Below are 16002 nucleotides of genomic sequence, written 5' to 3' on the forward strand. Positions count from 1 at the left end.
TTGGTACTAATACTAATTCCCCCCACCCCCCAATGAAAAATGATTATCATATGTATCTACCTCAAACATAGAGTTTTCAGTTAGAACTGCCTACCTGGAAGTCGTCATACTTTCTTTCATGCAGCGACATTTTAGAGATAAAAGTTCAAGTGGATTTGAAGATTCGAAGTGGAAAACAATTTGCACTGGCAAAGTTGAATAATGACGTTACAACTTATGCTCAGCTATTTCTTGATAATGGGTAGAGTGACTTATTGTGTTTTCCATGAAGTCTGAACTTTTGAAACTGCAGGACACCCTACATGGCCATGACAATGATGTCTGTGGGAAAAGGAATAGCAGCTTTGAAATATTCACAACCAACACAATTTTGATTAAACAAAGAACTCTGGTTTTTAATAGTTTTGATCATTAAAAAAGTTTAAACCTGCATAGCAATCATTTCAAAAATAATTATTTAATGTTCCATAATTAAACTGTACACAACCTAGTCTTGGGACACAGAAGCCAGTGAGGTGAGTTTGGAGCAGTCCGGTGCAGTCCCAGGAGCCAGGAGTCGAGTTCTCATTGGCCTTTTTTTTTTTTTTTTTTGTCGTTCGGCTCATCTAAGTTTTTGGATAGTTGGCACAATCTGGCTCTGCTGATGAGTGGATCTGCACTGGGAAGAGAAAGCAGCTTGACCCCCGTCCCTTCTCGCTTCCCCTCCCCCACTTGGCCGGATTCCTCAAAGTCGCTCAATGTCTCGGTATTTCTTCCTCAAAATAGAGACCTGGTCTTTAAAGAGGACGGGGTCGAGCCTCATCTGAGAGTGGATCAGCGGCATGTAGCCAAACCAGCTGGCAAACGTATTCATGCAGCTCTGTCGCTGGGCAAAGTGGTCAGGGTCAGCCCAACGGGAAGCCCGAGAAGTCTAGGGAGAAGGAGAGAAACAAGGATGATGATGAGAGAAATGCAAAGTGAGATGGAAACACTGCAGAAAATGAAGTCAGGCAAATGAGCGAGCAGCAGAGCTCGAGGTCTGCCCCGGCCACCAAGTCTCACCATCTATGCACCTGCTGAAAATGCAATCGCTGATGCTGGTTTTTCCCAAGGTATGCTACGTTCCTCAGCGTTAAAAACACAGTAACAAAGATTCATGTTGACTTTAACTCTCTAAAATTTATTGACTAATCCTCTGGTCAGTCCATGACTTAGCAACTGAAGCTCAAGTACTACAATGACTCAATTTAAAAATTCTCTTTGCTCTTGGGACCAGGTACTAAGATTAACGATGTGTTTATGCTTTCAAAGATAGTTTTCCAAATCCTTCCTGTTTACATAGTTGATTTAGAAATACCAACCAACTTTGAGAAGTCTACTTTGAGAAGTCTATCTTTCTATCCATCACTTCCTCCCTTCTACTATCTCTTTACGTTTATAAGGGTCCTACTAAATCCTTTGTTAAAAGTTCACGTATATAGTTGAAGAACAAAATAGCACCTTTACATGTCAGTCAAGGCTAGTGTTAGGCAGCATCTAAAATTCCATTTTCTCTTCTGTAGCCTTCCCATTGACGTGACTCCATGAGGATGAGAAGGGGAGATTCAGTGGTAAATAGGGCATGTTGCTGTAAAACTAACTTTATACTAAAATCTCAAAATTCTGTTCTTCTCTTAACCCAATAATTGTTGGCTTTCCTATTCAACTAAAACTCCCAAAGGTTACTTTTTAAAGGGCAATCAGCCCTCCAAAGAATCACTGCTCACCCAGAATAGAAAAAAGATTAACTTTCGACGAACAGAAAAGATGGCTACCATCTTTTTAGCTCTCTGTGTTGCCCCTAAAGTTGGTTAAATATTTTTAGATCATGCAAATGATTGGCATTGATTTAAAAAGAATGCCTTAAATGACTGGAGTGCTGAAATTTAAATAGAATGACTAAGCACATTGTCTTTAAATCCTTGTTTTTATGAAATATGGAAAAGATGGGCTGCCCAATTATGGGGGAAAAACCCACAAGCCCATTTATGCCAATAGGCAACTCTTTAATGATGTATATGTATGCATGTGTGTCCAATGTGTTTGCTGTGCTCACATTGTTAGAAAAACACTTTCATGGGAAGATACATTTTAGTGCGAGAATCAGTAAGAGTCACTTTAAAATCCCAGTGTCAACATGCTCAAAATAACATTGAAGATAAACACAAATGTCAAGTTTTCTCTGAACAGCAGAATAACAAACAAAACACTATTTGTAAAGTGTTTTCATGGAGTTCATTTGAATTTCACAACAATCTGGTGAAGTATCTACCCAGGTAATAATATCCCCATTTTATAGCTGAGGAAGCAAGTTCAAGGAAGTGAGAGTTATTTGTTCAAGGCTAGAGAGGGGCAGAACTCAAGCTTCATTCTTCAGTCTTTATATGAGGAGAACTCGATAAATCAGAGAAAGATATCAAATGGAGCTGACTGGTTAAGTTCATATCAGAGTAGACAGTCCTAAATGTAACTTGTGTTGACCCTAAATGGATATGGGTTTGTGGGCCTTTTTTTTTTTTTTTTTTTTTTAAGGCAGGATCTCACTCTGTCACCCAGGCTGGAGTGCGGTGGCGTGATCTCAGCTCACTGCAACCTCCACCACCCGGGTTCAAGTGATTCTTGTGCCTCAGCCTCCCGAGTAGCTGGGATTACAGGTGCACACCACCACGCACGGCTAATTTTTGTATTTTTAGTAGAGATGTGGTTTTGCCATTTTGCCCAGGCTGGTCCTGAACTCCTGAGCTCAAGCAATCCGCCTGCCTTGGCCTCCCAAAATGCTAGGATTATAGGCATGAGCCACTGTACCCGGCCTGTGGGCCATTTTTGATTGGCCCACTCATTCCCAAAGGGTGCCGTACTCAGGCAAAAATACTCATATATGCAACTAGAAATACTTTCTAGAGTTTATGCTCATTCTTATTAAAAAAAAAAATTTTTTTTAAAGTTTCGTTGAATCATTCAGGTTATCATTTTGCTTCTAGATGTTAACATTTATTCTGAGTCAACCAACATCTATTAGAAAAGATGTTTTTCTTATGTAATAAAAGCCTAATCTTAGAGGATGATATCCATTTACTTTACTGGTCATACAAACATTAAATAAATTACTGTGTATGATGGAAAGAAGGGGGGCAAATATAGTATCTGAATACACCTAGTTAGACCTAAGGTTAAATTTAGATTTTTCTGTAAAGATGTAAGAAATTACTAGAAATACTGTTTGGTAGAATTAGAATAATCTATTAAAACAGCACAAATCCACCCCATAAGAAGCCTTGTATGACTAGAGTTGCCTACTTACTGAGTGTTCTGAAGAACTCTGAGTAAAAAATATTTTTAAAATGTCATGTCTTTAAATAAGATAATATACAGTCATGCACCACATAATGACATTTCAATCAATGTTGGACCACATAGATGACTATGGTCCCATATAACTGTAATACTCTATTTTTATTGTACCTATTCTGTATTTAGAAATATTTACATACAAAATATTGATCACTGTGTTACAGCTGCCTACAGTATTCAGTACAGTGACATGCTATACATGTTGTAGCCTAGGAGCAATAGGCTACACCATATAGCGCAGACGTGGAGTAGCCCTACACCATATAGCGCAGGTGTGGAGTAGCCCTACTACACCATATGGCGCAGGTGTGGAGTAGCCCTACTACACCATATGGCGCAGGTGTGGAATAGCCCTACTACACCATATAGCGCAGATGTGCAGTAGCCCTACACATATGGCACAGGTGTGCAGTAGCCCTACACCAATGGGGCAGGTGTGGAGTAGCCCTACACCATATGGCGCAGGTGTGGAGTAGCCCTATACCATATGGCACAGGTGTGCAGTAGCCCTACTACACCATATAGCGCAGGTGTGGAGTAGCCCTACACCATATGGCGCAGGTGTGCAGTAGCCCTACACCATATGGCGCAGGTGTGGAGTAGCCCTACACCATATGGCGCAGGTGTGGAGTAGCCCTACACCATATGGCGCAGGTGTGGAGTAGCCCTACACCATATGGCGCAGGTGTGGAGTAGCCCTACACCATATGGCGCAGGTGTGGAGTAGCCCTACACCATATGGCGCAGGTGTGCAGTAGCCCTACACCATATGGCGCAGGTGTGCAGTAGCCCTACACCATATGGCGCAGGTGTGGAGTAGCCCTACACCATATGGCGCAGGTGTGGAGTAGCCCTACACCATATGGCGCAGGTGTGGAGTAGCCCTACACCATATGGCGCAGGTGTGCAGTAGCCCTACACCATATGGCGCAGGTGTGGAGTAGCCCTACACCATATGGCGCAGGTGTGGAGTAGCCCTACACCATATGGCGCAGGTGTGGAGTAGCTCTATACCATATGGCACAGGTGTGGAGTAGGCTGTCCCATATAGGGCTGTGTAAGTACGCTTGATAATGTTCAGAGGGTGACAAGATCGCCAAATGATGCATTCCTCAGAATGTATCCTCATTCTTACGAGATAAATAAAAATGTAAATAAAAATGTTTGGGCACATAATAGACAATACATCTTGCCTGAATTCGAATAGTCTCTCAGCCTTAAACATTCTTACAAATCCTCTTATCTGTTCTTTCCATAATTAGAAGGAAACAGAATTTTCCACCAGACTCTTGCTAAGGACAGCTCTTTCGTCATAACCAATACCTAGAACAGTACCTGATAACATACTAAGTACTAAATAACTTTTTATAAGCTTTAAATTATTTATAAACTTTACATTTTTGCTTACTAAATTTAGTGAATGAAAAACTGTCAGCTTAACTGAGGCCTAGCTAAGATTTCCTTTGCAAAAGCTATATTTGTATATGTTTTCCAATGTCTGCAAACAATACTCTCTTTAACATTCGTGTATGTTTTCCAAGGCATATGCAAATCCCCTCAAAATTGAACTAATATAACCAGGTTAAAGTATGTTCATTCAGATTAACCTCAATCCTGTTGGATACTCCATGATTTAACATGGGTGAATCTTAATGCTGTTTCTTAAGGTTTTTTATCTGTTTTTTCTTTTTCTTTTCTTTTTTTTTTTTTTTTTTTTGAGACAGAGCCTTGTTCTGTCACCCAGGCTGGAGTGCAGTTGCATGATCTCAACTCACTGCAGCCTCTGCCTCCCGGGTTCAAGCGATTCTCGTGCCTCAGCCACCCGAGTAAGCTGGGATTACAAGCATGCACCACCATGCCCGGCTAATTTTTTGTATTTTTAGTAGAGATGGGGTTTCGACATGTTGGCAAGGCTGGTCTCAAACTCCTGGCCTCAGGTGATCCGCCTGCCTCGGCCTCCCAAAGTGCTGGGATTATAGGTATGAGCCACTGTGCCTGGCCAAGGTTTTTTATTTCTTACATATAGTAGGGGCTCTGCTCAAGATGAATAAAGATAGATGAAATTCAGCATATCCAGATGGACCTGATACCAAGACACCGGGGTGTACAAGGACAAGCAGTGGAATCCACAGACCCTGGGATTCAATTCCCAGTGACAACTTGTGGCAATATGCTTAAATTCACTAGATACTAGTTTTCTTATTTGTAAAAAGAAAATGTTGGATTCTATTTCCTTGAAAATATCTTTAATACTACAATTTTATAACTCAACACAATATTTTACTTCACTTTTATTTCACATATTATTTCAACTGTGTGAGGTAGAGTTCACCATTTCCATGTTAAAGATGAGTCAACTGAGTTTCAGAAGGAAACTGACTTGTCTACAGCTTATAAACGCTGATTCTAGAACTGAAAATTGAATATTGTGACTCCTGCTATGTCACCAAGACACAATTCAACTCAACTGCAAGCACCAGAAAACTGTGTTAAAGAGAGTATTGTTTGCTAGACATTAAATAAGGTACCTACAATCAACTTCATAGGTTATTTGTAGGGCTTTAATTCTGCAGAGGGCCGAATGTTTGTGCCCCCTAAAATTTATATGTTGAAGCTTAATTTTCAATGTGATATTTGCAGGTGACACCTCTGTGGGATGATTAGGTCATGAGGGTGGAGTCCTCACAAATGGGAGCAGTGCTCTTATAAAAGGGACTCCAGAGAACTCTCTTGCCCTTGTTTCTACCATGTGAAGACACAATGAGCAGAGGGCTGTCTATGAATCAGGAAACGGTCTCTTGCCAGACATGAAATCTGATGGTGTCTTGATCTGGGACTTTCCAGCCTCTAGAACTATGAAAAATAAACGTCTGTCATTTAAGCCACCCAGTCAATGGTATTTTTGTCATAGTAGCCCAAATGGACTAAGACAAACTCTAAAGACATATCTTTCTCATGTCACCTTAAAGATTATAGGACAGCTTTATATTCTTGGCATAAAGATACTCTTAACCTGTGTCTTCCTAATTATCCCTGCACCAATCATACACTCTTTCCTAGCTTTCCGATGTGGTTCATTTCTGGTTTCTCCTCATTATATGCTCCTGGGTGGAACATCTAGAGGTGCATGAGTCCTCATTACCTGGGGCTGAACCACCAGTGAGTGAAGCAAGGGAAGAGGGCTCTTCTACACTCACTTACCTGTCCCATCATTGTCTCCTTATACTGCTTCTTCTGGGTCACTTTGATTGGAGGCAATTTTGTCACAGCAGACACCAGGAAGTTCATGAGAATGTCCTCACAATTGGCCAATTGGTCCACCATGTTCTTCAGGCTGGCTGGCAGGTAATGGGAGTACAGGTAGTGATAATATCTGTAAAAATCAAAGATGGGTTTCACAGGGGGCCATTATCACATGATGACAAGTGGACTTCTGAGACAGAAAACACATACCCATTCTTTGAATCCCTAAACATGTCATGAATGGTGATGACAATGATAATGATGATGATGATAACTATCACTTCTACATTACTTGTTATATACCAGATAGTGTTCTAAAGTGTTTTACAAGAAATGCTTCATCTAGTCTTCAGAAGGAGCCTACAAGGCAGGCTCTATTATTACTCTCATTTTACAGATGAGGAAACAAGGCACAGAGATACAGACATACAGACATTGCTTGCCCAGTCTAACTCTAATATCAGACTGGTGAGTTAGAAAGAAAAACTAAATACTTAGATGGCAAGAGAAGTTATTTATACATGATCTATATATTATAAAGCTGCTTAACAATTTTAATCATTGGCTTAATCAGAACTGTATTCAATATTATCCCTTGACTCTGAGTCCAACAATAGACTGTTCTATATTTGTGCCCTTAAACCATACATATTTCAATCCTGTTAGAGCAAAATCTGAATTAATGGGGTGGCCAATCGTAATAGAAAACCCATAATTAATTTGAATTATTTCTCATCCTACTGTTTTTAAAATGTATTTATATACATATAGCATATATTTATAGGAAAAATCATTTGGGTGAATCAGATTCTTTTGAGTGGTGGTGGCAGAAGCAATAGGAACAATGAACTTTCAAGAAGTGAAATCTTGAGACCAAGAATCAGTCAGCCTAAATGTTTGTGCCTTGAGCATTTCCAAGCTATCCCTGAGATAGCAAAATTCCCTATTCTTTACTAAAAAAGACTAAGGCAAGATTGGTGTGTTCACCTTTACTATGACAGAAGAGCGGGGATTTTGTTACTGGTTGAGTGGGGAATGTTATCTATCTACACTCGCTACTTTGGTAATCTTACTCCAATCCCCTGGCTTTAAAGATCAAATATATGCAAACAACTGCCAAATTTGTATCTCTACCTGTGAGCTTTTTCCATATATCCTTTTGGATGTCTTAACATATCCAAGACTGAACTCCTATATTTTCTCTGGTATTTGTTCCATCTGTAGCTTTCCTCATCGAATCTTCCAGTGCTTCAGGTCAAAAGACTTGGAGTCATCAACTGTACATCCAGACTGTCTAGACATCATGCTAAATCATCTTCAAAACAATCTGATCACTACTTACCACAGCCACCATTCACTTCCTGGTCCCGATCTCACCGTCTCTTGCCTAGATAATGTCAATCACCTCCTAATAGGGCTTCCTGCTTCAACTCTAGGTCTCTTATAGCCTCTTCTCAACATAGCATCCACAGTGGATGCATAAAAGAAAAGGTGGATTTCTCCTCCCTGTTCAAACCCTGTCCTCCTCCCCTGTCACTTAGAGAAAAAGTCAAGTCCTCATGATGGACATCAAGGTCCTGCCGGATTTATCACTGTGTTAAAACTGCCTATAGCATTCAGAGTACAGTGACATGCTGTACATGTCGAACCCTGTTCAAACCCTGCCCTCCTCCCATATCACTTAGAGAAAAAGTCAAGTCCTCATGATCAAGGACATCAAGGTCATGCATCCATGCCCCCTGACTTTTCTGACTTCCTGTCACCCATTCCACCCAGTCACAGTGGTCTCCTTGATGGTTCTCCAGTATTCTGCCTCAGGGCATTTATTCTCACTGTTCTCCTGGCAGAACACTCTTCCTGCACATATCCTCTTGACTAACTTCCTGTCCTTCAAGTCTGCTCAAATCTCACCTGCTCAATTAGAATCACCCTGGACACCCCCAACCTGCCCCATCTCCACCTTCAGAACTCCTGATCCTTTTCTATACTTTGTCTTTTGTTATATCACTTATTTCCTTAATAAACTATGGAATTATTATGTAGACTGTCTTCCTTTGTTAGAATGTAAGACCTGCATTGGCAAGGAATTTTTTCTACTTTACTCAATGATGAATCCCAAGCACCTAGAACAGTGCCCTTGGGTGCTGACTTAGGTATTTCCTTTTGTTGTTGTTATTCTAAATATTCAGCTACCTAATATGCCCTGAGTGTATTTTCACACTTCAGACCAACTGAAAATGTGACTCTACCATAATTTCTGGAAATGAAATATGCCAAGAGCTTTCGGTTTCAAAAACACACATTTGACACATTAGCAAAACTTAAGTGGGGATACAGACTAATTTTCCCTGATGTTGTTAACAAGATTTGGCCTTGGTTCCTATTTATGCGGCAGCCAATATAAAAAGCTACGTAAAGTCTGTAAGAGACATGTCCAGATTCCTCACTTGTGGTAAATAGCAGCTCCTGTCAACACCATGGAGTAGTCGTTCGTCCACTTTGACGTGTATCCCCACCGCTCCTTAGAGTTATCCCAGAAGTGGCTACGTGCGGGGTACCCCACAATCCTCTCGGGGAAGCTCTGCCACACTGTGAAGGCAAAATCCACCTGCAGGCAGAACACAAGCCAAACAAGCAATCAACAGCGTTAACAAATGTCAACAAAACATGACCTTCCCCCCACTAATTCATAATGCAAAATCCTGGGACTGTGGCGAAACATTAATTCTATGTATTCATCACCAAATTAAACTGACTGCTTGACATTTTGCCCCATAATTATGCACATTTTAATGTTTTCTGTTAAAGAAACTTCAGATTAGTGTGGAAATGAAAGGAAGAAAAAACATTTGCTGATATGCCCTTTAAAAATCCAGTCTGTTCAAGCTAAAACATAAGTCGAAAAAGCAGTTGCTTCTTTTCCCCCTCCCTCAAAGGTGCATGTGACCTGATTCACATGAGACACAAACACATCTGTTTTATAAATGAGACACTTCCCATGTATATCCAAAGAATGAATATACAACATATATCACACCCAGCATATATCAAAGCCAAAGTGCCTAAAATAAAAGCACCCTCTTAAGAGTAAGAGAAATGACATTTGAAAACACAACAAGTTCTAACAGGAATACAGAGCAGATATCATAAAGAAAACATAATTCAGGCCTCTTAGGTTTGAAGATGCACAGTTTAAGAGAAACGAGAAGAAAGCATCCACAGCGAAAATCACTAAGAATAAGTGGGGACAAGGCCAACTGAAGTCACAGGATTATTTTAAAGGAAATGCAGCTAAATGTCTTTCCAGTGCTTATAGTAGCCCAAAGCAGGTACTTCTGAACCTGCTATAAACCAGCACTTACAGTTAGCAAATGCTCTGTTTTCAAATGCATAAACTCACTTCTGATTTCTATGCTCATTTGATGAATGGTAAGTCAAAATAATAAACAGAAAATAAAAATAACAAAAATAGTGCCAGCAAACCATCATATAATGCTCATAATTGTGAAAAGCTTATAATACAACAGGCGTAGCTATAGGTGCTTATCCATTTTAACTCATTCCATCCTCACAATACCCCTGGGGCTTTTACATTCTTCAGTTTACAGAAAAGGAAACTAAGATATTATAAGTTCAAGTAATTTGCTGCACTAATAAGTGGCAGAGCCAAGATTCAAACTCAGTCTGGTTTCAAATGTGCTATGTACTATATCATAACTTCTCTTTTGGCTCTGTTACTCTAGTGTTAAAAGCAACTTGTCTCTTTTTTTTTTTTTTTTTTTTTTTTGAGACGGAGTCTGGCTCTGTCGCCCAGGCTGGAGTGCAGTGGCCAGATCTCAGCTCACTGCAAGCTCCGCCTCCCAGGTTTACGCCATTCTCCTGCCTCAGCCTCCCAAGTAGCTGGGACTACAGGCGCCTGCCACCTCGCCCGGCTAGTTTTTTGTATTTTTTTTTTAGTAGAGATGGGGTTTCACCGTGTTAGCCAGGATAGCAATTTGTCTCTTATACAGGTTATGATTCACCTCATAATCTTTGCCCTATCTCTTCTTGATAAGCAATACAAATGGAAATTTCATCTGTTCTGCAAATATTTTGAGTCCTGGCACTGTGATGGTAGCTGGGGAAGTGAGTGATGCTGCTAAGTCCAGGTCCTACCCTCTCAGAGGTTCAAAAGCAGGACCTGTGATGGTTAATTGTACAATGTGACTATACCGTGAGGTGTCCAGGTGAAAGATGATTTCTGGGTGTGTCTGTGAGGGTGTGTCTGGATGAGATTAACATTGGAATCTGTGGGTTCAGTAAAGCACACTGTCCTCACCAATGCAGATGGTCAGTACCCAGTCATCTCAGAGTGTGAATACAAAACAAAGGTGAAGGAAGGAGGAATTCACCCCCTTTTTCTTTTTGCCTGCCCGATGAGCGGGGACATCTAACTTCTGTTGCCCTTGGGCCGGGATTTACATCATTGGTTCCCTGATTCTCAGGCTGTAGGATTCTGTCTAGAATTACACCAGTAGCTTTCCTGGGTCTCCAGCCTGCAGATGGCAGATCGTGAGATTTCCCGGCCCCCAGGATTGTGTGAGCCAATTCCTCATAATAAATCTCTCTGTCAGAGTATGTATGTATGTATGTGCATGTGTGTGTATATATATATGTATATATATAATATATATATTTTATTGATTCTGTTTGCCTGAAAAATCCTAATACACTGCCTTATCTTTAGATAAAGAAGACTTAAAAATATGGCCTGTTCCCCAAAACTATAACATCCAGAGGGGGCCAGGCATGGTAGCTCATGGCTACAATCCCAGCACTTTGGGAGGCTGAGGTGGGCGGATCATTTGAGGTCAGGAGTTTGAGACGAGCTTGGCCAACATGGTGAAACCCTGTCTCTACTAAAAATATAGAAATTGGCTGGGCGTGGTGTTGCACGCCTGTAATTCCAGCTAATGGGGAGGCTGAGGCACAAGAATTACGTGAATCCAGGAGGTGGAGGTTGCAGTGAGCTGAGATGGTGCCACTGCCCTCTTATCCTGGGCGGCAGAGCGAGATTCCATCTAAAAAAAAAAAAAAAAAAATCCAGAGTTGGGGGGGTGGGGAAAAAATCCAGAGTGGGGGAAAAAACAGGGTGGTGGAACCGACATTAAGAAAGTTTGGTAGGGAGCGTGTTATCTCAAAGTTAAAAGATAGCAGAGGATGGGGAACATCTGCCAGAAAATTGAAATTGGGTTGTGATAACCTGTACCTTTTCACTAGTGGTCAATACTAATGGCGCCAACTGATGGGATAGTATACTATGTTGCCTGTTGTCAAAGGATCAGCCTGCCTGACAGCACTCTTTGGGGTTTTCTATTATTCTTTGAAAAGGAAACACATGCACCAGCAACTACTACAGAACCCAATGGGGTGTTCTCATCACATGAATTTCTTACTATCTTAAAGCTGTTTCAAGTCATTTCAAAGGAACTCAAAAGTAAATTCAGATAAAACTATGATTCTTGTGATAGCGCTGCTTTCACGCAGATTATTAACACATCAAAGAAGGCAAAGGTCAGTTTAAGGCCCTTTCTCTGAAAAACCAACATCTGTTTTCTTTTGAGCAGCGTTTGCAGCAATCCAGATAAATGTAAATAACTATAAACCAACTATAATGCCCTTTATAGGATGCTGCTTAAAAATCTATCCTCAATGCTGCAGAGAGACATTTAAACAATCTGAGATCCTTAGAGAGGAAAAAAAAGTGAACCAACATCTATTCACCTAAAAAAAGAGAAAAGAGAAATCCTTGCCCAGGACCATTTTAGGCAACAGAACCACTCCACTGATCAGCAGGCGAAAGCAAACCAGACTGCCAGCCTCTTAGATTTACATATCATTTTCAACCCACGTTGACTTCTAATTACTTCACATACAACACATGTTCCTCCCAGCATGCACTGAGTGGTTGGAATTGCTATTCTTTGAAAAGAAATTCACCAGCATGAGGATGCATCACAGCAGTTGAAAGTTATTTCACCATGGGATAGGGAAAAACAAATCCTAGAGTGAGACTAATTGCCTTGTGCCCAGGGGAAGATAGAAGATGAATCAATACTTCAGGTCATAGGATGATTAAGGTACATGCTGTAGTTGTCTTGACCATTTGTTGCCCCATGGCGGTGTGCTGCTTTGCCTGTGTTTGCCCTCCAAAATCCACTGTCCACTCTTCTTGTCTTGCCCTGTGCCCTCGGATAACGGACCCCTAATGACTGCATCACCTGGTTGGGTTAGGTCAATGGGAGTCACCAGCAGGAAAATCGAGACAGGACAGAGAGAGAGGTCAGTGTATCTCTTCACTGCTCCCTCTCTCCTTTGCCATTAGAGTTCTGGCAGTAGCCATGTCCTTCCATGATCATAGCACTTGTAGAGCAGACTCTTCTTCCTAGTGCCATCTCCCAGGGCCTTTGAAAGAAGGAATTCCTTCTCTCACTCCTTCAGGCCAAAGGGAAGAGCTGCTTCCTGCTGTCATTACTTACCAGGTGCCTCATTCTCTCTTATGGGATCTTTTAACCCCATCTACATCTCCCTAAGGAATCCAAAGTTCCTTCATTTGAATCATCTGATTTGAATTCAGTTTGTTGCCAGGATTCAGATGCATATAGCCTGAAACTGTGTAACTGAAGTACCTGGCATGGAGACCAGGATAAAGAAATCTCTCAATAAATACTTGTTGAATGAATGTGTTCCAGTTTCCCTTGCAGAAAGTGGCAGAAAAATGCAAGCTGGAGAGACCTGTACCCTGTATTCCATAGCTATCTTTCCCTTTGAATGTTAAGCTTATCAACATCCCTTCCTCCTGCCAACCTACACATGACACAGTTGGCGGTGTGCCCACCTTGAATCCCCAAAGCATGCATCCCCCACCCTGCCCAACCACTCATTCAACAAGCACTTATAGAGCTTTGGCTGCATAGAAAGCATTTTAACAAGGTGAGGCCCAGGACATTTTGTCCTGGGATTATTTAGGTTGCCCTTTGACATGACATCTATGCAACGCCATCTAATGGCACCTCGAAAGCATCTGTGGAATTTCTTTTCTTGTTTGTTTGTTTGAGACGAAGTCTCGCTCTGTTGCCCAGGCTGGATGGAGTGCAATGGTGCGATCTCGGCTCACTGCAAGCTCTGCCTCTTGGGTTCAAGCGATTCTCCTGCCTCAGCTTCCTGAGTTGGTGGGACTACAGGTGTCTGGACCACGTCCGGCTAATTTTTGTATTTTTAATAGAGACGGGGTTTCACCATATTGGCCAGGCTGGTCTCGAACTCCTGACCTTGTGATCCACCCGCCTCAGCCTCCCAAAGTGCTGGGATTACAGGCGTGAGCCACAGCACCCGGCCTCATCTGTGGAATTTCGAGAAGGAGACACTGAGTCCACCTGCCTAGGGCCAACACTGAGTCCTGGCTCTGTGGGCAGCAGGCCATTAGAACTAGACTGGTGTCCAGGAAAGCGCAGGTTACACTGATGTTTACATTAAAAGGAAAATGATTGTGAACAAAAAGGAAAAAAAAAAAAGGAAGGGGAAAGGCATAAGTAGTTGCGTCTCCATGCTTTTTAGTAGTTGCCATTAATAATGTATTTCTCATATACTCCATTTTTATATAGCTGTCTTTTGTCCCCTGCATGGTTTAAAGGAAGGTTTCAGAGATCAATACTCATTCGAGTTGTAAAAATTGGTTTTCTACCATATCTATCTTTCCTCCTCTCTCTCTCCTCCGCACGCATTCTTTAGGCAATCTTATTTTTGGCACAAATACCTGAACATCTGAAATAGGAATCTCCATCACAGCCTTAAAGTGAAACCGTTTGCTCTTGTATAGGTGAAAGAAAATGAGCTCTTTAAACCAAGACAGAAAAGCTGCCTTTAGAGCCCCAAATAGAGTCTCCCAATTGAGACAATAGGACACGTGGAGAGGAATGGGATTGTCGCCTCTGGACAGCATGGTTTCAACATAATGCAGAACAGGCACCCTCCCCCTTCCCCTTGGTTCTGCACGCCTGCCCACAACTGTGCTGTTTAAAAACAAAAAAGGAGGGCAGGCCTGGAAGGAGAGGTGAGGCCCAGTTATGCAAATGAGGATCCAATTAGCAGAGACAATGAAGGGGAGATGCCCTCCTCAGAGTGCCAGGTGGCCGCAAGGTGCTAACAGGAATCGGGCTGATTACAACCACTGCTGTAGGAAGTTTTGAAAAATGTTTTCTAGTTCTGCCAAGGCACGGCTAAGAGAAGCACTAGTATTGTGCAACATGAGGTGACCGTCTGAACAGCCCACCTGCCGCTCCTTAGGCATGGGTTCTTACCTCTGTTGTTGAAAGCACGGTGTCCTCATCAAGGCTGAGCACGGCGTCTGTGATGATGTTGTCGTAGGGTAGAAAACGGCTGCTCATAACCTGGGAGGAAGTAGAAGTAGGCAGTGGGGAGGGAATGAGGGAAAGAGGTAACTTCAGAGTCTTGTTTTCAGGACAATTCTCCCATCCTCACCTGCATAAAGAATGTGCTACTACCATGTCACCCCTCAACACTGAAGGAATCTCATTTCTCATCAATGCAGATTTATTTGTTCAACAATTATTGGGCACCTACTGTGTACCAGGCATCTTGCTGGTCAAAGAGGGTACAAAGATAATTCAGATATATTCCCTGTCTTTGAAGAGTTCATGGTCTGTAGAGGAGACCAAGAAGCAGATGACCAGCCTTTGCTTGATACAAAAAAATGCCAGGAGACCACAGGATGGAGCAACTAGCTGTCTGGAAGAGAGATGAAGGCCTCGTAGAAGAAGTGACATTTAAGCAGGACCCTGATGGGCAGAAAGAATTCACCAGGTATAGATAGTAATGAAGCATTAAAGACAAGACTTGGCAGATGCAGAGGCATTGAGGAGAGAACTCGCATCCTGACACCCACTCTTCCTGACCGACAGAGTGAATGGATGGAGAGGTGATTCCAAGTGTGGATGCAAACCATGGGGAGAGCAGATCATAGTAGAAGGTGCTGCTTTTACAAATTACAAACATTTACAAATTAAAATATGTATTAGCACAGATTAAATATATACACATATATGAGCAGCTACAGCAATCAAAGGTAATATTAAAGTTACAAATAACTTCATTAAAATGAAAAGTATACTGATTTAAAGAAATATATTAGGCCAGGCGTGGTGGCTCATGACTATAATCCCAGCATTTTGGGAGGCTGAGGTGGGTGGATCACTTGAGTCCAGCAGTTCAAGACCAGCCTGACCAACGTGGTGAAACCTTGACTCTACTAAAAATACAAAAATTAGCCGGGCATGGTAGTGCATGCCTGTGGTCTCGGCTACTCTGGAGGCTGAGGCAGAAGAATCACTT

The 16002-nt window shown here is 41.8% G+C and overlaps 1 protein-coding gene across 2 annotated transcripts in view; it reads right to left on the bottom strand.

Annotated features, from left to right (window-relative positions):
- Positions 1-368: 368 nt before the first annotated feature.
- EXT1 (exostosin glycosyltransferase 1) overlaps positions 369-16002 on the bottom strand; it is a 316956-nt gene continuing 301322 nt past the window's right edge. For both annotated transcript variants that reach the window (XM_045399267.2, XM_005563971.4), the window contains 4 exons: positions 14952-15041; positions 9060-9220; positions 6571-6742; positions 369-910 (listed from right to left, as the gene is read on the bottom strand). In XM_045399267.2, coding sequence (XP_045255202.1) covers positions 725-910; positions 6571-6742; positions 9060-9220; positions 14952-15041 — 609 coding nt within the window. In that variant the 3' untranslated portion in view covers positions 369-724. The remainder of the gene's footprint in view (positions 911-6570; positions 6743-9059; positions 9221-14951; positions 15042-16002) is intronic.

Source organism: Macaca fascicularis, chromosome 8 (assembly GCF_037993035.2).
Source record: "Macaca fascicularis isolate 582-1 chromosome 8, T2T-MFA8v1.1".
Taxonomy (NCBI): Eukaryota; Metazoa; Chordata; class Mammalia; order Primates; family Cercopithecidae; genus Macaca; species Macaca fascicularis.